The 21,997-nt window shown below is 58.0% G+C and overlaps 1 protein-coding gene across 1 annotated transcript in view; it reads right to left on the bottom strand.

Moving 5' to 3' along the window:
* The window catches only part of rptor (regulatory associated protein of MTOR, complex 1), a 58,281-nt gene continuing 36,284 nt past the window's right edge, over positions 1 to 21,997 (bottom strand). Inside the window, 25 exon segments of the mRNA XM_057035599.1 lie at positions 1 to 1,901; positions 1,985 to 2,114; positions 2,186 to 2,302; positions 2,365 to 2,451; positions 3,407 to 3,534; positions 3,608 to 3,714; positions 4,669 to 4,716; positions 6,215 to 6,340; positions 6,465 to 6,589; positions 6,664 to 6,778; positions 7,639 to 7,744; positions 8,112 to 8,222; positions 8,308 to 8,406; positions 8,408 to 8,486; positions 8,555 to 8,658; positions 10,564 to 10,682; positions 12,413 to 12,568; positions 14,302 to 14,439; positions 14,508 to 14,628; positions 14,987 to 15,127; positions 16,072 to 16,263; positions 20,263 to 20,328; positions 20,606 to 20,680; positions 20,965 to 21,075; positions 21,272 to 21,355. Of these exon segments, the coding sequence (XP_056891579.1) occupies positions 1,833 to 1,901; positions 1,985 to 2,114; positions 2,186 to 2,302; positions 2,365 to 2,451; positions 3,407 to 3,534; positions 3,608 to 3,714; positions 4,669 to 4,716; positions 6,215 to 6,340; positions 6,465 to 6,589; positions 6,664 to 6,778; positions 7,639 to 7,744; positions 8,112 to 8,222; positions 8,308 to 8,406; positions 8,408 to 8,486; positions 8,555 to 8,658; positions 10,564 to 10,682; positions 12,413 to 12,568; positions 14,302 to 14,439; positions 14,508 to 14,628; positions 14,987 to 15,127; positions 16,072 to 16,263; positions 20,263 to 20,328; positions 20,606 to 20,680; positions 20,965 to 21,075; positions 21,272 to 21,355 (2,754 nt within the window). The 3' untranslated portion in view covers positions 1 to 1,832.

Below are 21,997 nucleotides of genomic sequence, written 5' to 3'. Positions count from 1 at the left end.
TCTGGTGTTGTATTTGGTTTATTCCAGGATTCCGTCTCCCGTCTTCTAAACCACAACGAGCAGAGGTCAAAGGTCGCGACCTGATTGGCTCACAGCTTCTCTCACTCGAAGTCTCCTTTAGTTATAAAACCTTAAAACTCACAGCAGGACGCTGAAGAAATTAATGTGATTCAATGACACCAACGTGCGGCGTTCCCAGGTCACGCCGGTGCACGAGCCTGGTCCTGCGGCCCCGCGGGGCCACGCCCGGGCCGCCTGGCGAGGTGGGAGGGGCCGGAAAGCACAGACGGGCTCACACACCAGGTCAGTGGCTGAGACATAAGGCCAATGTTGCCCTCCAACACGCGGAGGTCAGGCAAAAAAAGGATTAAAAAAACAGAAGCAGCAAAGAAACACGTTAAAAGGATCCGAAAGAAAGTGGCCCCAAGGGGGCAGGTCGAAGGTGGGGGGGTCGAGACTACCCTCTTATAAAGAGGCCGAGTGATACAGAACCAGCAACAGAACCAGCGCACACACACACACACACACGCGTGCAGCTTCCATGATCCAGAGATGACAGCGCTTCATGCTAATGGGGTCGGAGGCGGCTCCTGATTTACCTGAGTGAGATCGAGGCCCCACAGAGAGTTGGAACAGAACACGCCACCAAGCAATCGTTTAAAAAAAACAACGATTAAAAACCAACTAAAACATATTACCAGCATTGGCCTGCACGGCGTGGTGGCGCACCGTCCCTGCTGTGACAACGTAGACATGCTAACGAGTGCACGGCGGTTAGCGTTGGGTCGGTGTCCCGCCCCCGGCGCCGGCAGGGCGGGACCTTTGCCCGCTGCAAAAGCTACGGACATTAAGGGAATTCTCTACGAGGGTGTTTGTATCGCAGCTCTCATCCGATCCAGATCCGATCCGATCCAGATCCGATCCGATCCGATCCGATCCGATCCGATCCGATCCGATCCAATCCAATCCAGATCCGATCCGATCCGGCTGAACGGGAGCTGCTGGTTATTGCTTTGCAGGACAGGTGCTGCTCTGTGTCGTCTTCATGTCGCGGCTCCTCGTCCCAGCTCTGAAGACGATTCGGACCCTTCGTTATTTTATAACGAGCTTAAAAATAAAACAGAACCTCAACGTCGACTCGCGTTGCAAAAAAAAGGAAAGAACCCAGTTTGGCACGTTGGGCTGGAGAAGCAGGAGCGAGCGGATGGGAGCAGGACAGCCGCCATCTTTGTTTGGGCACCGCGGCTCTGGGCGCCCCCCCACGGGGCTGTAATCTGTGCTATAATCCATTTTAACACACACACACACACACACGTGCACACTCACACACACCTGCCTGGCTGAGGTATCAGGCAGGAACAAGCACCGTCCTCTCAGGAACGTAACAGATCTCTGAATCCGGAGGCGCCGCGGCGCCGCTAAAATAACATGTACAACCACACGGGTGTCCGGCGGGGGGCCCTCGCCCCCCTCGCCCCCCCCCCCCCCCCCCCCCCACACACACACACAGGAAGTGATGCGCGCTATGTGGCCAGGAGCCCCCGAGATCACGGTGGGGAGGAGTACCACGTCTTTAAAATAGAACCTCTATTCTGTATGTACGGTATTTAAATATACACTTCTTAGCACAGCCAAGTCTACAATCATTAGCTTCACGATAAGGATGAACAGTGAGCAGAACAACAACGATAATACCGCTGTTCAGAGCAGGTCCGTCAGCAGCCATCTAGAGGACATTCAGGGTAATTGCATATGTACAACAAGAAGAAAGGTCCGATCCATCCCACAGCTCAGGCTCAGAAGGCGGCGGTGCTGGTGCTGGTGCTGCTGTGTTATCTGAGCCTCTTCTCTGCTGAGTAGATGGACATGTAGTAGTCGTTGCTGCCCACGGCCAGGTGAGGCTGCAGACAGCAGAACTGGGTCAGAACATCCCAGCGGAACCCCCAGGAGCAACACAACACAAGCGTGCTGAGAGACGGTTTACCCAGAACGGATGAAAGGCTAAACAGCTGATGGCGCCGATCCGCTGGCCCATGAAGCCGTCGTAGTACTTGATGTTGCTGATCACGTCACCGTTGGCGTTGTAGACGGCGATGAACTGGTTCATGGACCCACTGGAACGGAGAGAACAGAGGTCACGGACCGGGTCAGGCAGGACAGAACGGCGCTGCAGAGTCCGGCTGACCAGGCGAACAGGTTGGCCTGGGGGTGGATGTCCAGCGCCGTCAGGCCCTTCACCGTCTGCAGCACGTTGGTGGAGTCTGGCGTCCGCGGCTCAAAGAAACGCACGTCTCCGTTAACACTGTGGGCGAGAAGCAGTCAGCGCCCAGCAGCTCCACAGGTGAGGAGACCACGCCCACCTACCTGACGCTGATAATGTGGCCCTCCGGCTCCTTCTGGAGGTGGGCCTTGACCACCCAGGCGCCGTGTTCCCGGTAGGTCATCACCCGGCTGCAGGACAAACACAAGCAGCTCAGCTGGTGGGAGGGGTCACATTAGGCTGGTGGGAGGGGTCACATTAGGCTGGCGGGAGGGGCCACATTAGGCTGGTGGGAGGGGTCACATTAGGCTGGTGGGAGGGGTCACATTAGGCTGATGGGAGGGGTCACATTAGGCTGATGGGAGGGGCCACATTAGGCTGGTGGGAGGGGTTACATTAGGATGATGGGAGGGGTCACATTAGGCTGGTGGGAGGGGCCACATTAGGCTGATGGGAGGGGTCACATTAGGCTGGTGGGAGGGGCCACATTAGGCTGTGGGAGGGGCCACATTAGGCTGGTGGGAGGGGTTACATTAGGCTGATTGGAGGGATTACATTAGGCTGGTGGGAGGGGTCACATTAGGCTGGTGGGAGGGGCCACATTAGGCGGGCGGGAGGGGTCACATTAGGCGGGCGGGAGGGGTCACAACACGTGGGTGGGAGGGGTTACAACACGTGGGTGGGAGGGGTCACATTAGGCTGGTGGGAGGGGTCACGCTACGCTGGTGGGAGGGGTCACGCTACGCTGGTGGGAGGGGTCACGCTACGAGGTGTGAACAGGAGTTCAGACCCACCAATAAGTTGAGTTCAGGATGCTGCAACACTTCAGTTCATGATTTAAGTGAAAACTACGGCTTTTAAAAACTCGAGCTGAGACACATTTTAAACAAAATTCCTCATCACTAAATGAGGAAATGTAAGTAATGAAGAAAATGTCAACAATTTAAACCTGTGGAACTCGAGAATGAATGGGACCTTTCTAAGAACAGCCACTGGGCGGCGCTGTTGGAGCATGAGTGAACACACACACACTCACACACGCACACACACACACACACACACACACTCACACACCTCATATAAAGAAATCCCAGCATTTGTCCCCTGCTTTTTAATTAAAATATTTCTCTAAACATTTTTGCCTACCACTCATTTGGCGCCATCCTGCGGTCAAACACGCGCACGGATCCGTCGCCCAGACCGGCAACGATGAGGGAACGTTGGGAATCACAGGACAGGCTGGTCACACAGCTGTCGGCGCCTGTCGGGATGTCCTGACCACACAAACGACACCATTTCAAACAACAACACAACACAACACCCTGGTGTTGGCTCTGCCGCTCATACCTGGACCTTCATCTCCCTGTCGGTGTCCCAGATCCGGACCACTCGGACGTCTCCAGACGTCATGAGGAGGCCGGTCTCCTGCTCCCAGTCCACCACCATGCCTGCACCTACAGCACAGCAGCAGAGTCAGGACGCTCAGAGCGGCACCACAGCCCTGGACCAGGAGCACAGCGCTCGGCCGGCCCCTGCTGACACACAGCGTGTTCTGAGGGGTTCTGAGGGGTTCTGAGGGGTTCTGGAGGGTTCTGGGGGGTTCTGAGGGGTTCTGGAGGGTTCTGAGGGGTTCTGGTCTGCTGTCCTGGTCTGGTCTGGTCTGCTGTCCTGGTCTGGGGTCTGGTCTGCAGTCCTGGTCTGGGGTCTGGTCTGCAGTCCTGGTCTGGGGTCTGGTCTGCAGTCCTGGTCTGGGGTCTGGTCTGCAGTCCTGGTCTGGGGTCTGGTCTACAGTCCTGCTCCCTCACTGTTTCACCTCCTCTAATGAGCATCTCAGCAGAGCGGGGGGGGGGGGGTCTGGGGCAGCTAAAGAGACCCCTGACGTTCTCCCCCCACAGGTGGACCAGTGCTGCTTTGGTGCTGCACAGGTCCGGCCAGAGTCCGGAGCTTCTGGTGATCCGGACCTTCGTGGGCTCGGCCTCAGGCTTCAGGTTCTGAGGATGAAGAATTCCCTGACTGGGATCTTTGCTAACCACACGGAGTCCTGATGCCCCTGTGAAAGAGGAGGGGGCAGCAACCCTGGGGGCAGGGGCAGTAACCCTGGGGGCAGGGGCAGTAACCCTGAGGGTAGTAACCCTGAGGGTAGTAACCCTGGGGGCAGGGGCAGTAACCCTGAGGGCAGTAACCCTGGGGGCAGGGGCAGTAACCCTGGGGGCAGGGGCAGTAACCCTGGGGGCAGTAACCCAGGAGAGCCCAACACGTATGTTCATGCCTGTGGGGGGAGACTGAGGGATGAGGTCACAGAGGGAGGGGGGGCAGATGCAGTGGGGGGGCAGATGCAGGGGGGGCAGATGCTGGGGGTGGCAGATGCTGGGGGCTCTGGTCTCCATCTAGAACGTGCTGCCACTCACCTCCTTGTTTACTCCTGTCCAGATAGATGGAGACTCTTCTGGCCAGACCTGGGGGGGGGCAGAGCGGGGGGGGGGGGGGGGGGGGGGGCAGGGGGGGGGGGGCAGAAACATGCAGACCCATAAAATCACACAGAAATCAAACAGCAGAGGGGGGTGAACGAGGCGGCTGCTCGTCAGAGCGTCAGCTGACTTCCTGCACTCACTGAGCACATGACAGGAAGTGCTGGGGACGAGAGGCCGACCTGGTTCCCCCTCAGGCGACAGGTGAAAATACACAGGTGAAACACATGAGCACCCAAACAGAACAGAAGCATCATACTGGACATCAGGGATGGGATAGCTGGGATGGGAGGATGAGGGGGGGGTGAGCAATAGCATCCCACTCAGCCCGCCTCCAGGGGCGGAGCTACAGGGGCGGAGCTACAGGGACAGAGCTACAGGGGCGGAGCTACAGGGGCGGAGCTACAGGGCGCCATGTGGTGATTCCCTTTTTAGGGATGAAATCGGAGGAATGCAAGAATCCCTACGAGCTCCGGCTCTTCTGCCTCCGATGGCTGGTGGAGTCAGAGGGTGAAACCCCAACGAGACTCCCCGTCCCCTTCACCCTGCCGCTAACGCCGCTAACGCCGCTAACGCCGGGCCCAAAGGCAGCAGAACCACCTGGAGGAGCCTCGGAGGATCCCTGCCAGAGGAGCCAGAGCTCAGGTCCTTCTACTGGTCCAGACGAGGCTCCTCGCTTAAAAGGCTCAAATGTTCAAAATCAAAGGCAAGAAAGAGATTTTATCAAAGTTTTGTCTTTCATTTTTCCTCTTTTTCTGGCCTAAACATAAATTCTTGGTCTTGAAGCGGCTTTAAAAGGTTACGTTTGGTCATGAAAGAGGCCTCAGACGGCTCACGGCCTTCAGACGGCCCTCAGACGGCCTTCAGACGGCTCACGGCCCTCAGACGGCCCTCAGACGGCCCTCAGACGGCCCTCAGACGGCCTTCAGACGGCTCACGGCCCTCAGACGGCCCTCAGACGGCCCTCAGACGGCCTTCAGACGGCTCACGGCCCTCAGACGGCCCTCAGACGGCCCTCAGACCGCTCACGGCCTTCAGACGGCCCTCAGACGGCCCTCAGACAGCCCTCAGACGACTCACGGCCCTCAGACGGCCCTCAGACGGCCCTCAGACGACTCACGGCCCTCAGACGGCCCTCAGACAGCCCTCAGACGACTCACGGCCCTCAGACGGCCCTCAGACGGCTCACGGCCCTCAGACGGCTCACGGCCCTCAGACGGCCCTCAGACGACTCACGGCCCTCAGACGGCTCACGGCCCTCAGACGACTCACGGCCCTCAGACGGCTCACGGCCCTCAGACGGCCTCAGACGGCTCACGCCCTCAGACGGCCCTCAGACGGCTCACGGCCCTCAGACGGCCCTCAGACGACTCACGGCCCTCAGACGGCTCACGGACCCTAACCCTGAGTGGGATGGATGGACCAGCGGAGCACAGGTGCACGTGCACAGGTGGAACACGGAGTAGAAGAGGAGGCAGCTCTTTACTGTGCAGGCTGGCGGGGGGCTGACCTCTGGTGGTGGGGAGCATGTCGGACAGACCCTGCCAGGCCGTCACCATCTCCGGGTTCTTCTGGTCTGCAAAGTTCTTCCAGATGCGAAGAGCTCCGTCATCTTTGGAGACACAGACAGTCAACATCTATTGATCAGAGAAGATCAGAGCTGGGACACCTCCGTGTTACCAGCTGATGAGCAACACATATGCATCATGGGAAGGAGCTGCTGTCCCGTGTCCCACCTGTGGCCGTGAGCAGCAGGGAACAGTCGTGTCCGTTCAGGTACTCCATGGCTGTGATCCGAGTGTAGCGAGGGTTTCCGTTGTAGAAGTAGTCCAGCCGTTCACACTTCTCCCAGTCCCAGAAACTAGGGCCAACACAGACACAGGTCACCTGGCTGCTGAACACCTGCGTGCACCAAAGCCACCTCTGTGTCCTGACCAGATGCTGTCCTTGTCGGCCACAGCGATGCAGCTGTTGAACGGGTGGAACTTCACCACAGACGGCACACCGGGGTTTCTGTTGATGAATATCTGGTCGTCCAGACGGGAAACACCTGGAGAGAATGGACAGGTGAATCAACAGGAGAGGTAACAGGTGAGGGAAGAGGTGAGGGAAGAGGTGAATCAACAGGAGAGGGAACAGGTGAGGGAAGAGGTGAGGGAAGAGGTGAATCAACAGGTGAGGGAAGAGGTGAGGGAAGAGGTGAAGGAACAGGTGAATCAACAGGAGAGGGAACAGGTGAGGGAAGAGGTGAGGGAAGAGGTGAAGGAAGAGGTGAAGGAAGAGGTGAATCAACAGGAGAGGGAACAGGTGAATCAACAGGAGAGGTAACAGGTGAATCAACAGGTGAATCAACAGGTGAGGGAACGGGTGAATCAACAGGAGAGAGAACAGGTGAGGGAAGGGGTGAATCAACAGGTGAATCAACAGGAGAGGGAACAGGTGAATCAACAGGTGAAGGAAGAGGTGAAGGAACAGGTGAATCAACAGGAGAGAGAACAGGTGAAGGAAGAGGTGAAGGAACAGGTGAATCAACAGGTGAATCAACAGGTGAGGGAAGGGGTGAATCAACAGGTGAATCAACAGGTGAGGGAACAGGTGAGGGAACAGGAGAGAGAACAGGTGAGGGAAGGGGTGAATCAACAGGTGAATCAACAGGTGAAGGAAGAGGTGAAGGAACAGGTGAATCAACAGGAGAGAGAACAGGTGAAGGAACAGGTGAAGGAACAGGTGAATCAACAGGTGAGGGAACAAGTGTGTGTGTGTGAGTGTGTGCGAGTGTGTGTGTGTGCGAGTGTGTGTGTGTGTGTGTGAGTGTGTGAGTGAGTGTGTGTGCGAGTGTGTGAGTGTGTGTGTGTGTGTGAGTGTGTGTGTGTGTGTGTGAGTGTGTGTGTGTGAGTGTGTGTGTCCAACCTCTCTGAGTGATGCCTCTGCTCTGCCTCCTGACCCGACTGTTCCTCAGGAACCTCCACTGTCTGTCCATCCTCACCTGACTCTCCAGGTCGTGCTCCTCTGGGATCTGAGGAGGGGGGGGGGCAGTTGTTATCAGTGTATATTGAGGGGGGGCTGAGGGGGGGCAGTTGTTATCAGTGTATCGGGAGGGGGCAGGTGTTATCAGTGTATCGGGAGGGGGCAGGTGGTTATCAGTGTATCTGGGGGGGGGCAGTTGTTATCAGTGTATCTGAGGGGGGGCAGGTGTTATCAGTGTATCGGGAGGGGGCAGGGTTATCAGTGTATCTGGGGGGGGCAGGTGTTATCAGTGTATCGGGGGGGGGCAGGTGTTATCAGTGTATCTGAGGGGAGGGGGCAGTTGTTATCAGTGTATCTGGGGGGGGGGCAGGTGTTATCAGGGTCCAAACTAGCCCAGCTAGCAGGAGCAGCGGTACCTTCATGACCGGCTGGGCGAAGTACTTGGCGCTCCAGTCGCACAGGCCCGTCTGCAGGGCGGCGCTGATGTAGTTCCTGTGGCCCCCGGGCTCGTCTCCATCTTCGCCTGCCTGCAAACACCCCCCAACACCCGCCAACACCCCCGCTGAGGACGCCGCCCGACCTGGTGCTCAACAGTGCTGGAGGCCGCTCTACCTGCTCGGGGCCTTTGTCGAACATTTTGCGGGTGCGCGGGAACTGGTGGGAGTGGGGCGCCTGGCCCCCCAGCGTGGGGGTGTAGGGGGGCGCGCGGGGCCGGCGGCTCTCTGGCCGGGGGTTTGGGCACCTCGTTGGTCAGGCTGGAGCTGCTGGTGCTGGGCATGGGGGGGGACCCGCTGAGGAGGAGGAGTGGATGGTTAGTGGAGGTGGGAGCCACGGAGGGGGGGGGCGGGGGCCTCCTCACCCGGCCTGGTGGATGTGCGTCCCCTTGCTGGTGGGGCTGGCGGGGGCCGACTGGGTCAGAGAGCCAGAGTCCAGGATCCTCTGGGGCCGAGCGCTCACCGTCGCCTGTTGGCCAACAGAACAGGAAGGAGACAGAAGCTCAGTGGGGGGGCACTTTCAGTTCCCTCGTCTCCCTTTACTGCCCCCCTCCCCCGCGGGGCCATGGCGCCCCCCCCCCTCCCCAGAGACCACACGCCGCCCAACGTGCAGGCGGTGACCGTCGTAGCGACGCGGCGGCGGACAGGAAGCTCCGCCTCTTTGTTCCATTTTAATGCCCTGAACCCTGCTGGGGGGGGCAGGTGAACCCTGCTGGGGGGGGCAGGTGAACCCTGGTGGGGGGGCAGAACGGCGCTGGTGAAGAGCAGGGCTGCTGTTTACGCTGCCGGGTGGGTGAAAACGGAGGTAGTTTTGAGTGTCTGTGTACATTATAGATTATAGATTATATGTTATATATGATAGATTATAGATTATAGATGATAGATTATAGATGATAGATGATATATTATAGATTATAGATGATAGATTATATATTATAGATTTACAGTGACGTATGTAAGTCATAGAGAAAGAAATCCACTGGCAAGTTGTTGCTTATTACCAGGTAATTAAAGCTTAAAAGAAGAGCAGCACGAGCAGCTCGTCACAGGATGTTCTGACTAACGAGCCCGACTAACGAGCCCGACTAACGAGCCAGACTAACGAGCCCGACTAACGAGCCCGACTAACAAGCCCGACTAACGAGCCCGACTAACGAGCCAGACTAACGAGCCTGACTAACGAGCCCGACTAACGAGCCCGACTAACGAGCCTGACTAACGAGCCAGACTAACGAGCCCGACTAACGAGCCCGACTAATGAGCCTGACTAACGAGCCTGACTAACGAGCCCGACTAACGAGCCCGACTAACGAGACACAGTAAACGTTTAAAGACAGAATGAGTGGAGCAGAGAAGGTGGAGTTCCTGCAGCCGCCGCTAGAGGCAGCGTTTCCCCTCAGGGTTGGTAACTGCAGCTAAACGTAGCAAGAGCTAACAAGCTGCCTAGCTTAGCATTTACCTGCAGCTAACCAGGCAAATATAAGCTAGCACAGGGAGGGGGGAGGGGGGAGGGAGAGAGGGAGGGAGGAAGAAGGAAGGAAGGAGAAGAAGGAAGAAGGAGAAGAAGGAAGAAGGAGGCCCCCATCTCAGAGAGGAGGAGGAGGAGGAGGAGGAGGAGGAGGAGGAGGCCCCCACCTCAGAGGGGGAGGAGGAGGCCCCGTCTCAGAGAGGAGGAGGAGGAGGAGGAGGAGGCCCCCATCTCAGAGGAGGAGGCCCCCATCTCAGAGAGGAGGAGGAGGAGGAGGAGGAGGAGGAGGAGGAGGAGGCCCCCATCTCAGAGGAGGAGGCCCCCATCTCAGAGAGGAGGAGGAGGAGGAGGAGGAGGAGGAGGAGGAGGAGGAGGAGGAGGCCCCCATCTCAGAGAGGAGGAGGAGGAGGCCCCCATCCCAGAGGAGGAGGAGGAGGAGGCCCCGTCTCAGAGGAGGAGGGGGAGGAGGAGGAGGAGGAGGAGGCCCCCATCTCAGAGAGGAGGAGGAGGAGGCCCCCACCTCAGAGGAGGAGGAGGAGGCCCCGTCTCCATTAAAGTGATCTGTTGGATCATGGGTGATGCAACCAGAATTAACGAGCTGCTGTTCTTGTTGATTCCATCACAAATCAATAACTTGTGACATTTATGGAGCTAATTAGCGCAGCAGAATTCGCTCCTCAGCTAACGTGGATCATAAAGGCGTCGCTGATGTTCTGTGATTAAACTGTCGCTGATTCTAAATCAGCCATGAAGTGACACCTCCCCCCCCCCCCCCGACCCCAATCCTATGGAGGAACCAGGCTGATGTTCCAGGTCCTGGAGCTGCTGTTAGAACACCAGCAGCTTCCAGGACCCAGAACCTTCAGGCAGCTTCCAGGACCCAGAACCTTCAGGCAGACCTTGTACCTTGTAGGCGATGCTGTTGAGGACCTTCATGGCCAGGTCCGACACCTCTGGGAACGGATCGGCTGCCAGGTGCAGCAGCACCCTCCAGATCTGGGTGTAGACACTGTTGAAGGACACGCCTGAAGGAGACAAGAGCAATGTGGTCAGTTCCCTCAAGTGGATGTTCTGGTGGACCGTCAGAGGTTCTGGTGGACCGTCAGAGGTTCCGGTGGACCGTCAGAGGTTCCGGTGGACCGTCAGAGGTTCTGGTGGACCGTCAGACGTTCCGGTGGACCGTCAGAGGTTCCGGTGGACCGTCAGAGGTTCTGGTGGACCGTCAGATGCTCTGGTGGACCGTCAGACGTTCCGGTGGACTGTCAGAGGTTCCGGTGGACCGTCAGAGGTTCCGGTGGACCGTCAGATGCTCTGGTGGATCGTCAGAGGTTCCGGTGGACCGTCAGAGGTTCCGGTGGATCGTCAGAGGTTCCGGTGGACCGTCAGAGGTTCCGGTGGATCGTCAGAGGTTCCGGTGGACCGTCAGATGTTCCGGTGGACCGTCAGAGGTTCCGGTGGACCGTCAGATGTTCCGGTGGACCGTCAGATGTTCCGGTGGACCGTCAGAGGTTCCGGTGGACCGTCAGATGTTCCGGTGGACCGTCAGAGGTTCCGGTGGACCGTCAGAGGTTCCGGTGGACCGTCAGAGGTTCCGGTGGACCGTCCATCAGGAGGACACAGGTGGACCACCTGACCCTCACCAGCCGCTCCAGTAGCTGCAGCTGCCTCTGGTGTTTGCAGATGTTGGAGAGTCACCGAGGGAGAAACTGGGAGATGATGTGAGACTGATGCTGGTGCATGAGGTCAACCAGATGTGCTGATCCACCTGCGATCGGTCCGTGATCCACCTGTGATCGGTCCAGGATCCACCTGTGATTGATCCGTGATCCACCTGTGATCGGTCCAGGATCCACCTGTGATTGATCCGTGATCCACCTGTGATCGGTCCAGGATCCACCTGTCATTGATCCGTGATCCTTCTGTCATTGATCCGTGATCCACCTGCGATCGATCCGTGATCCACCTGCGATCGGTCCGTGATCCACCTGCGATCGGTCCGTGATCCACCTGTGATTGATCCGTGATCCACCTGTGATTGATCCGTGATCCACCTGTGTTGACTGGAGCCTCGGTCTCGGTGAGGAAGCCCCCTGCTGACAGGTGGATCAGAGCAGGTGATCTGGATGGATCAGCAGAGATCCTGGAGCCACTTCATCCTTGATTCAGCCCCCCCCCGTGCTCGTGAGCGTGCACGTGGTGGAAATAAACACCGTTCTGGTTTTTACTTGATATTCATGAAAATAAGCTTTTGCCAATTAAGGAGTTTGGGCGTTGGTGATCCTTAGAGATCCCCAGATCACCGATAGGAGCAGCCCAACATCTGGGGGGGGGGGGGGAGCAGCTGTGGCCCCTCCAGAGAACATGAGGGGCCCTGGCAGCTGCTCAGGACGCCTCCTGAATGACCCGCTGAGGAGAACCAGGAACATCCTGCCAAGACCAGGCCTGGAGCTGGACCCAGACAGGCTTGGGGGAGGGGGCGCTGCCTGCTCTCGATCACACAAATCGCTCATAAAGGGGGGGGGGGGATCCCCGTGGGGGGGATCCCCGTGGGGGGGGGGGGGATCCTGATCACCACGATGGGAACTGCTTCTGTTCTGAGATCCAGAAATGTTTCAACTTCAAAATTAGATGACAGAACGAGCCCCCCCACCCTCCTTGACCCCCCCCACACACCTGCTGAGCACTAAAGAGGATGATGTCACGTGCACACGTGCACGGCTACTGCCCCAGGACGGGGGGGGGGGGGGGTGTTTACCTATGAGCGAGTTGAGGGAGGAGTAGGACGACACCCTTCGCATCTTGTCGATGGTCTCAAAGGAGAGGATGTACTCATCGTTGTCGGGGCTCCCGAGGGTGCTGCTGGCACTGCTGCTGGTGCTCAGGTTACCTGGAGAGAAGGCTGCTGGAACACCTGGATGGAGCACGCACGCACGCACGCACACACACACACACACACACACGCACGCGCGCACACACACACACACACACACACACACACACACGCACACACACACACACACGAGCCAATCAGGGAAAATCCTCACACCTTCCAAACGTAACAAAGGAAAAAGAGGCTTTTAAGAAGCTTCTGCCACCGAATGTGCTGGATTATTGATGCACGTCATCAACACAACAGGCCAATGAGCATCAGCCTGGACACTGAGGAGCATCAGCCTGGACACTGAGGAGCATCAGCCTGGACACTGAGGAGCATCAGCCTGGACACTGAGGAGCATCAGCCTGGACACTCAGGAGCATCAGCCTGGACACTCAGGAGCATCAGCCTGGACACTGAGGAGCATCAGCCTGGACACTGAGGAGCATCAGCCTTCACACTGAGGAGCATCAGCCTGGACACTCAGGAGCATCAGCCTGGACACTCAGGAGCATCAGCCTGGACACTGAGGAGCATCAGCCTGGACACTGAGGAGCATCAGCCTGGACACTGAGGAGCATCAGCCTGGACACTGAGGAGCATCAGCCTGGACACTCAGGAGCATCAGCCTGGACACTGAGGAGCATCAGCCTGGACACTGAGGAACATCAGCCTGGACACTGAGGAGCATCAGCCTGGACACTGAGGAGCATCAGCCTGGACACTGAGGAGCATCAGCCTGGACACTGAGGAGCATCAGCCTGGACACTCAGGAGCATCAGCCTGGACACTCAGGAGCATCAGCCTGGACACTGAGGAGCATCAGCCTGGACACTGAGGAGCATCAGCCTGGACACTGAGGAGCATCAGCCTGGACACTGAGGAGCATCAGCCTGGACACTGAGGAGCATCAGCCTGGACACTCAGGAGCATCAGCCTGCACACTGAGGAGCATCAGCCTTCACACTGAGGAGCATCAGCCTGGACACTCAGGAGCATCAGCCTGGACACTGAGGAGCATCAGCCTGGACACTGAGGAGCATCAGCCTGGACACTGAGGAGCATCAGCCTGGACACTCAGGAGCATCAGCCTGGACACTGAGGAACATCCCATAATTTCATCTGACCCATCGGGATCAGTCACCGCTCTCTGTTTACCAGCATTAGCGCACGGGCAGAGAGCAGGAAGCAGAAATGGGTGGAGAACGGGAACATCTGCTCCTGATGATGAGCTGGAAACAGGAGGGGCAGCAGGAGGGGCAGCAGGGCTACAGGAGGGGCATCAGGACTACAGGAGGGGCAGCAGGGCTACAGGAGGGGCATCAGGACTACAGGAGGGGCAGCAGGGCTACAGGAGGGGCATCAGGGCTACAGGTGGGGCATCAGGGCTACAGGAGGGGCAGCAGGGCTACAGGAGGGGCATCAGGGCTACAGGTGGGGCATCAGGGCTACAGGAGGGGCAGCAGGGCTACAGGAGGGGCATCAGGGCTACAGGTGGGGCATCAGGGCATCAGGAGGGGCAGCAGGACTACAGGAGGGGCTACAGGAGGGGCATCAGGGCTACAGGTGGGGCATCAGGGCATCAGGAGGGGCAGCAGGGCTACAGGAGGGGCAGCAGGACTACAGGAGGGGCATCAGGGCTACAGGAGGGGCAGCAGGAGGGGCAGCAGGACTACAGGAGGGGCAGCAGGGCTACAGGAGGGGCAGCAGGGCTACAGGAGGGGCATCAGGGCTACAGGAGGGGCAGCAGGAGGGGCAGCAGGACGCACCCTCCTCGTTGAGGTTGAGGTTCTGCAGGCTCTTGTTCAGGTTGCGGGTGGTGGCGGCCGTCCGGATGTTGGTGTAGGAGTTGACGGAGCGCAGCCGTGGGGCCGGGCTGTCCCTGACCGGGGTCACGTTTCCGGGCTCTGCAGGGCGACAACAGGAAGTCGTCAGGACTCTGGTGAGTTCAACATCCCAGCTTGCGTCCACCCACCTGTGCTGTTGGCTGGTGACGGCACCGTGTAGTTCTTCTCTTCTTCTATGAACTGCAGGGCGACGGTGCAGAAGTTGCTCTCGTACTGGACCACCAGGTGACTCAGCGCCACCACCAGTTCCTGCCACACACCAATGCCGGTTACCACCAGTTCAGGAGGCGTGGTCACAGGTGACCAGCAAGAGCTTCTTCCTGCACCTCCTCAGAGCTTCTGCTCCCCCCTCGCGGTTCAGATGAACCCATGAAAATGCTGCTGCCAGATGCTCCAACTCAATAATTGATACCAGATTTTTTCTTTTTGTAATTTCAGCAATCGAACTCGCAAGAAGAAACTTTGATTACGCAGCTGAATAAATGGTTTAAATGCACCAGGATCCTTTTCTCCTGACACAAGCTGAACTTCCTCTCCACGTTTTAACCTCCATTAGCGTCCAGCTTCTACCGGGTTTCTCATCAGAACCAGAACGAGCTGGTGTCACCTTGCGGACCACCGGGCTGCCGTCGTTGATGAGCTGAGCCAGCATCATGGCCACGTTGTGGTCGATGGTGGTGGAGTGGTCCGTCCTCTCCGCAGAGTTGCCCACAAACGTGCCCAGGGCAAAAACAGCTGCACACCTCACCTGCAACACAGGTGCACCACAGACGGTCAGGATCAAAGCAACACAGGTGCACCACAGACGGTCAGGATCAAAGCAACACAGGTGCACCACAGACGGTCAGGATCAAAGCAACACAGGTGCACCACGGACGGCCAGGATCAAAGCAACACAGGTGCACCACAGACGGTCAGGATCAAAGCAACACAGGTGCACCACGGACGTCCAGGATCAAAGCAACACAGGTGCAACACAGACGGCCAGGATCAAAGCAACACAGGTGCACCACAGACGGTCAGGATCAAAGCAACACAAAGGATGCAGGTCTCAGGGGGACTGGGCGGGCAACATGTGGCTGCAGGTTCAGACATTTGTTAATGACGGTGGAGCTTTGATGGTGGACCTGGTAGAACCGGACCTGGTAGAACCGGACCTGGTAGAACCGGTGCTGGACTGGTTTGTTTGTTCATTTCTCAGAAGTATTTCAGTGTTTTTCAGGAATGACAGGAACGAATCTCTTCCCTCTGTATCCAGAGGAGCATTTTCAGATCAACATCTGGCAACATTGTGTCTAAACTAAGTGGAGCTTTTCTGAAACAGCTCCTGGGCCACCTCGCCGGGTCAGAACCTGAGAGCACGTCACCTGTTTAAAGAGCTGCGTGTTCCTCCTCGTAAGAGGAGCAGAGCTCGAGTGTGATGTGTGTGTGTGTCAGTGTGTGTGATGTGTGTGTGTGTCAGTGTGTGTGTGTGTGAGTGTGTGTGTGTGTGATGTGTGTGTGATGTGTGTGTGTGTGATGTGTGGTGTGTGTGTGTGTGTGTGATGTGAGTGTGTGTGCGTGTGTGTGCGTGCACGGGCACCACGTCCCACTGAGGTTCCGAGCCCATCCCGTCTGGAGATCCGCCGGGTCGGCACCGAGCCTCGGTGGACCTAAACAGACTCTTCCAACAGACCCAAGCTCAGGCATCACCTCAGGAACTGGATCCGACAGCAGGGTGTAGAGCTTCTCGTGCGCGCTGTCTCGGACGCCGCACCAGCGCGCCGGGTCGAAGTTCTGCCAGATGCGGCCGAGGCAGATGGCCACCCACTGGCGGAGCAGAGGGTGAGGGTCCGACAGCTGCTCCAGGCAGTTGGCAATGAGGTTCCCCTGAAGACAGGCCTCCTGAGGAGGGAGAGCAGGGACAAAGACGTTAGACCCGGTCCCAGGCTCCCAGGAACCAGCTCAGGCTCCCAGGAACCAGCTCAGGCTCCCAGGAACCAGCTCAGGCTCCCAGGAACCAGCTCAGGCTCCCAGGGACCAGGTCAGGCTCCCAGGAACCAGCTCAGGCTCCCAGGAACCAGCTCAGGCTCCCAGGAACCAGCTCAGGCTCCCAGGACCAGCTCAGGCTCCCAGGAACCAGCTCAGGCTCCCAGGAACCAGCTCAGGCTCCCAGGAACCAGCTCAGGCTCCCAGGGACCAGGTCAGGCTCCCAGGAACCAGCTCAGGCTCCCAGGAACCAGCTCAGGCTCCCAGGGACCAGCTCAGGCTCCCAGGAACCAGCTCAGGCTCCCAGGGACCAGCTCAGGCTCCAGGAACCAGCTCAGGCTCCCAGGAACCAGCTCAGGCTCCCAGGAACCAGCTCAGGCTCACAGGAACCAGGTCAGGCTCACAGGAACCAGGTCAGGCTCCCAGGAACCAGCTCAGGCTCCCAGGAACCAGGTCAGGCTCACAGGAACCAGCTCAGGCTCCCAGGAACCAGGTCAGGCTCACAGGAACCAGCTCAGGCTCCCAGGAACCAGCTCAGGCTCCCAGGAACCAGCTCAGGCTCCCAGGAACCAGGTCAGGCTCCCAGGAACCAGCTCGTGTCCACAGGTGCTGCACGAGTTACTTCCTCAAGCTTCACAACACTCAAACCTGGATCAGGAGGTGTGCAGGACAGGTGAACAGTTACCTGTGACAGGCTCCTCTAATCACACCAAGAAAGCATCGCTACACGTAAGTGGGCGGGGCCACGTCAATCAGTAACCATGGAGATCTGAGGGGAGCAGGTGCTCAATCTAACCTGCTTTATTCCAGCCAGAACTGAGCTTCACATCGAAGGTTTCACCTCTATCAGCTCTACGTTTCATGTTGTGGCGTTTATATCTGCTGAGGTCAGAGGTCAGCTGAGGTCAGAGGTCAGCTGAGGTCAGCTGAGGTCAGAGGTCAGCCACTAGCAGACATTCCCAGGTTTCAGGCTGACTTCTTCCCGCGTCTGTTTGCCTTTTCCTGGTTCTTTGTTTTACAGTCTGACATCAAACCTCTCAGGAAAGAGAAAGTGTTTCCATGGAAACGGCAACAAGAGCGGAGCTGAAGAGCAGCTTCCGTCTGTTTCAGTGTGGAACCATGAATGTGTGATGGCGCCGCACCTGATCACACGCTCAATAAATGAAAGGAAGAATTTCCACAAATAAAGAATTCACGTGGAGTTTTGGGGTAAATAACATGGAACAACATCTTTCCAGGATCAAGACAATGATCCCGGCTTCAGAATCTGCACAGGTGTGACACCTGTGCAGGACAGGAGGGTCCCGGGACCCCCGGGGCCCCGGCAGCAGAGGCCCCACAGACCTGATTTATTCAGGCTGTGTACACAGACGCCTCAGATCCTTCCTGAAAACATAACTGTCCTTCAGCACCGGTTCTCCTTTGGAGCCTGGAAGTGCTCATGCGTCACATCCCAGATGAATCCTGAGAGCTGGAAGATTAAGACGCTGCACTTTGTTAACATGTGCATGAGCGATACTGAAGTAATGATGAGTTTCTGAACGTCAGAGGGATAAATAATGGAGATGTGGAGCGTCTCTGGGATGTTGGAGCATCTATTATTTACTGGAGAGGCAGAAGCATTAGAGAAGAAGAGTCCAGGCTCCTGAGCTCAGCAGCACCGAGGAGCTCAGCATTCCGCAGGGTTAGGGAATATTGGGAGGAATAAAAGACAGGAAAATAACTGCAGAGTCAGAGAGGAAGAGCCTGACTGGGCGGAGACTGGGCGGAGACGGGGAGAGACTGGGCGGAGACTGGGGAGAGGACTGGGCGGAGACTGGAGAGAGACTGGGCGGAGACTGGGCGGAGACTGGGAGAGACTGGGGGAGACTGGGTAGAGACTGGTCAGAGACTGGGTAGAGACTGGGCAGAGACTGGGTAGAGACTGGATAGAGACTGGGGAGAGACTGGGCAGAGACTGGGGAGAGACTGGGCGGAGACTGGGCAGAGACTGGGGAGAGACTGGGCGGAGACTGGGGAGAGACTGGGCGGAGACTGGGCAGAGACTGGGGAGAGACTGGGCGGAGACTGGGCAGAGACTGGGAGAGACTGGGCGGAGACTGGGCGGAGACTGGGTAGAGACTGGGGAGAGACTGGGCGGAGACTGGATAGAGACTGGGCGGAGACTGGATAGAGACTGGGGAGAGACTGGGGAGAGACTGGGCGGAGACTGGGGAGGACTGGGGAGAGACTGGGGAGAGACTGGGCGGAGACTGGGGAGAGACTGGGCGGAGACTGGGTAGAGACTGGGCGGAGACTGGGCGGAGACTGGATAGAGACTGGGCGGGGACTGGGTAGAGACTGGGTAGAGACTGGGCAGAGACTGGGGAGAGACTGGGGAGAGACTGGGGAGAGACTGGGCAGAGACTGGGTAGAGACTGGGCAGAGACTGGGGAGAGACTGGGGAGAGACTGGGGAGAGACTGGGCAGAGACTGGGTAAAGACTGGGCAGAGACTGGGGAGAGACTGGGCAGAGACTGGGGAGAGACTGGGGAGAGACTGGGTAGAGACTGGGCAGAGACTGGATGGAGACTGGGCAGAGACTGGATAGAGACTGGGTAGAGACTGGGTAGAGACTGGGTAGAGACTGGGCAGAGATTCGGTAGAGACTGGGTAGAGACTGGGTAGATAGAGACTGGGTAGAGACTGGGTAGAGACTGGATAGAGACTGGGCAGAAGAGACTGGGGAAGAGACTGGGCAGAGACTGGGCAGAGACGGGTAGAGACTGGGTAGAGAGACTGGGAGAGACTGGGCAGAGACTGGGCAGAGACTGGATAGAGAATGGGCAGAGACTGGTGGAGAGGGAGACTGGGTAGAGATTGGGTAGAGACTGGGTAGAGACTGGGCAGAGACTGGGTAGAGACTGGGTAGAGGACTGGGCAGAGACTGGGTAGAGACTGGGTGTAGAGACTGGGCAGAGACTGGATAGAGACTGGGTAGAGACGAGGGAGAGGACTGGGGCAGAGACTGGGTAGAAGACTGGGTAGAGACTGGATAGAGACTGGGCAGAGACTGGCAGGACTGGGGAGAGACTGGGCAGAGAGTGGGCAGAGATGGGTAGAGACTGGGTAGAGACTGGGTAGAGGACTGGGCAGAGACTGGGCAGAAACTGGGCGGAGACTGGGCGGAGACTGGGCAGAGATGGGCGGAGACTGGGCGGAGACGGAGGACTGTGGGAGAGAGACTGGGGAGAGACTGGGTAGAGACTGGGCAGAGACTGGGCGGAGACTGGGCAGAGACTGGGTAGAGACTGGGTAGAGACTGGGGAGAGAGACTGGGGAGAGACTGGATAGAGACTGGGGAGAGGGAGAGACTGGATAGGACTGGGTAGAGACTGGGTAGAGACTGGGCAGAGATTCGGTAGAGACTGGGTAGAGACTGGGTAGGGGGGGGGGGAGACTGGGTAGAGACTGGATAGAGGACTGGGCAGAGGACTGGGGAGAACTGGGAGAGACTGGGCAGAGACTGGGCAGAGACTGGTAAGAGACGGGGGGGGGAGAGACTGGGCAGAGACTGGGCAGGACTGGATAGAGACGGGCAGAGCAGAGACTGGGGGAGACTGGGAAGAGACTGGGTAGTAGACTGGGTAGAGACTGGGCAGAGACTGGGTAGAGACTGGGCAGAGACTGGGGAGAGACTGGGCAGAGACTGGGGAGAGACTGGGGAGAGACTGGGTAGAGACTGGGACAGAGAGACTGGGCAGAGACTGGGCAGAGACTGGCAAGACTGACTGGATAGACTGGATAGAGACTGGATAGAGACTGGGTAGAGACTGGGCAGAGACTGGGCAGAGACTGGATGGAGACTGGAGAGAGACTGGGCAGAGACTGGGGAGAGACTGGGCAGAGACTGGGCAGAGACTGCCCCCCCCCTACCTGTCCGGTGCTGTAGCTGTTGACGATAACAGCCAAGATGAACACAGCCATGGTCCGATGTTCAGCCTGGAACGAAACACAACTTTAATGTTCGTCCAGGTGGGAGTCCAGACAAGAAGAGGACAAGATGTCCTGGTGGAGGACGGTGGGGGACGGGGGGGGGGACGGAGGACGGTGGGGACGGTGGAGGACGGTGGGGGATGGAGGACGGTGGGGGACGGTGGGGGATGGAGGACGGTGGGGGATGGAGGACGGTGGGGGACGGTGGGGGATGGAGGACGGTGGGGGATGGAGGACGGTGGGGGATGGAGGACGGTGGGGTGTGGAGGACGGTGGGACTCACAGGCATGTAGCTGTCAGCCAGCACTGACAGGAAGTACTTGTGTCCGTTGTCCTTCACCAGGTCTGCTTGACAGGACTGTGGAGACAGAAGATCCAGACAGTAAAGACAAGGACACCTGGAAGTGTCCAAGCGGAACATTAGCAGGAGCATCCCAGGTCCATCCCGAGCTCCGAGGACCAGATCAGTGGAAGAACATCATGGATCTCATTGATCCTCCTGAAGCACTCGGAGTTTCTGAGCCACCATTTCCGAGTACTTCCTGAAAATTCCCGAGTGTTGTGACCGACATGTTTCGGAATGTTTCTGACAGGAGGATCCTGGAAGCAGATCTCCCTGGTTGAGTGTTTGACGCCACTTACGCTGTCGACGGCGAGGATCTTAGCCCAGATGAAGACCAGCAGCGGCCGCAGCTCCCTGGCCGAGCTCTGGAGCAGCTTCAGCACGTAGGGGAAGATCCCCACCGACAGGGCCTGCACACAGAGAGCTTTAGCACCCACGGGGGCCCCCTGGACCAGCATCAGACCATGGCTCCTCAGGGGTCTGCTCAGGGGTCTGGACTCCCTAGTCTAGCCGTGTGGCTGGGACCACATTAGGGAGTCCAGATCCTTCATTTAAAAGCTTCTTTATTTGGTCACCTACTACATGAAGCTGAAATCAGGAACATACCAGACTGACAGCCCAGGGTCCCAGGTCCAGGAAGCGCCCAAGCAAGTCCAGAGCCCGCAGCCGATGGACCTGACTGAGGAGAACCTGACAGAGGCCAGAGGTCAGAGGTCAGAGAGGCGGCGGTCTCGAAGACGAAGGAAGCCACGGATGACAGGAAGAGGAACGTGTGGAGGAGCAGGTGGCTCTCACACCACTACTGCCGCTAACACCCCGCCAACGGGCGCGTGTGCGCGCACGTGTGGGCGCGTGTGTGTTGCTGCCAACGCTGACGTAGCCGCTCTGGCCCAGGACCAGGCCGGCTCACGCCCCAGATCTGGACCCAAAAGCTGCATTTCTGTTTGTGCAGCGTTGAGTCACGCCTCAGACCCCAGGTAGGTGTCCCACAGCGAGCGTGGGGACCAGCATATGGAGGAGGCCAGGCCCACACGCATGTGGACACGTCCACCAACACACGCGCTATTATTAGCTTAGCACACTGGTGAGCACGCCTGTGCTAACAGGAGGCTGGGGGAAGACCAGCCCAGGGGTGAGGCCATTTTTAAGAGTGTGGGAATATGGACACGCATGTGTGTGTGTGAGTGTGTGTGTGTGAGAGTGTGTGTGAGTGTGGTGTGTGTGTGTGTGTTCTGGCCAAAAGAGGGATGTGTGGGCAGGAACTCTGCAAGAATAAGACACATCAGGTCCTGAGCCAAGCTTCTCTGTCACGATTCATCGTTATTCTGTGAA

The sequence above is a fragment of the Takifugu flavidus genome, chromosome 6, assembly GCF_003711565.1.
Source record: "Takifugu flavidus isolate HTHZ2018 chromosome 6, ASM371156v2, whole genome shotgun sequence".
Taxonomy (NCBI): Eukaryota; Metazoa; Chordata; class Actinopteri; order Tetraodontiformes; family Tetraodontidae; genus Takifugu; species Takifugu flavidus.
The sequence above is the reverse complement of the archived record's forward strand: the minus strand, read 5'-3'. Positions and strand labels throughout refer to the sequence as shown.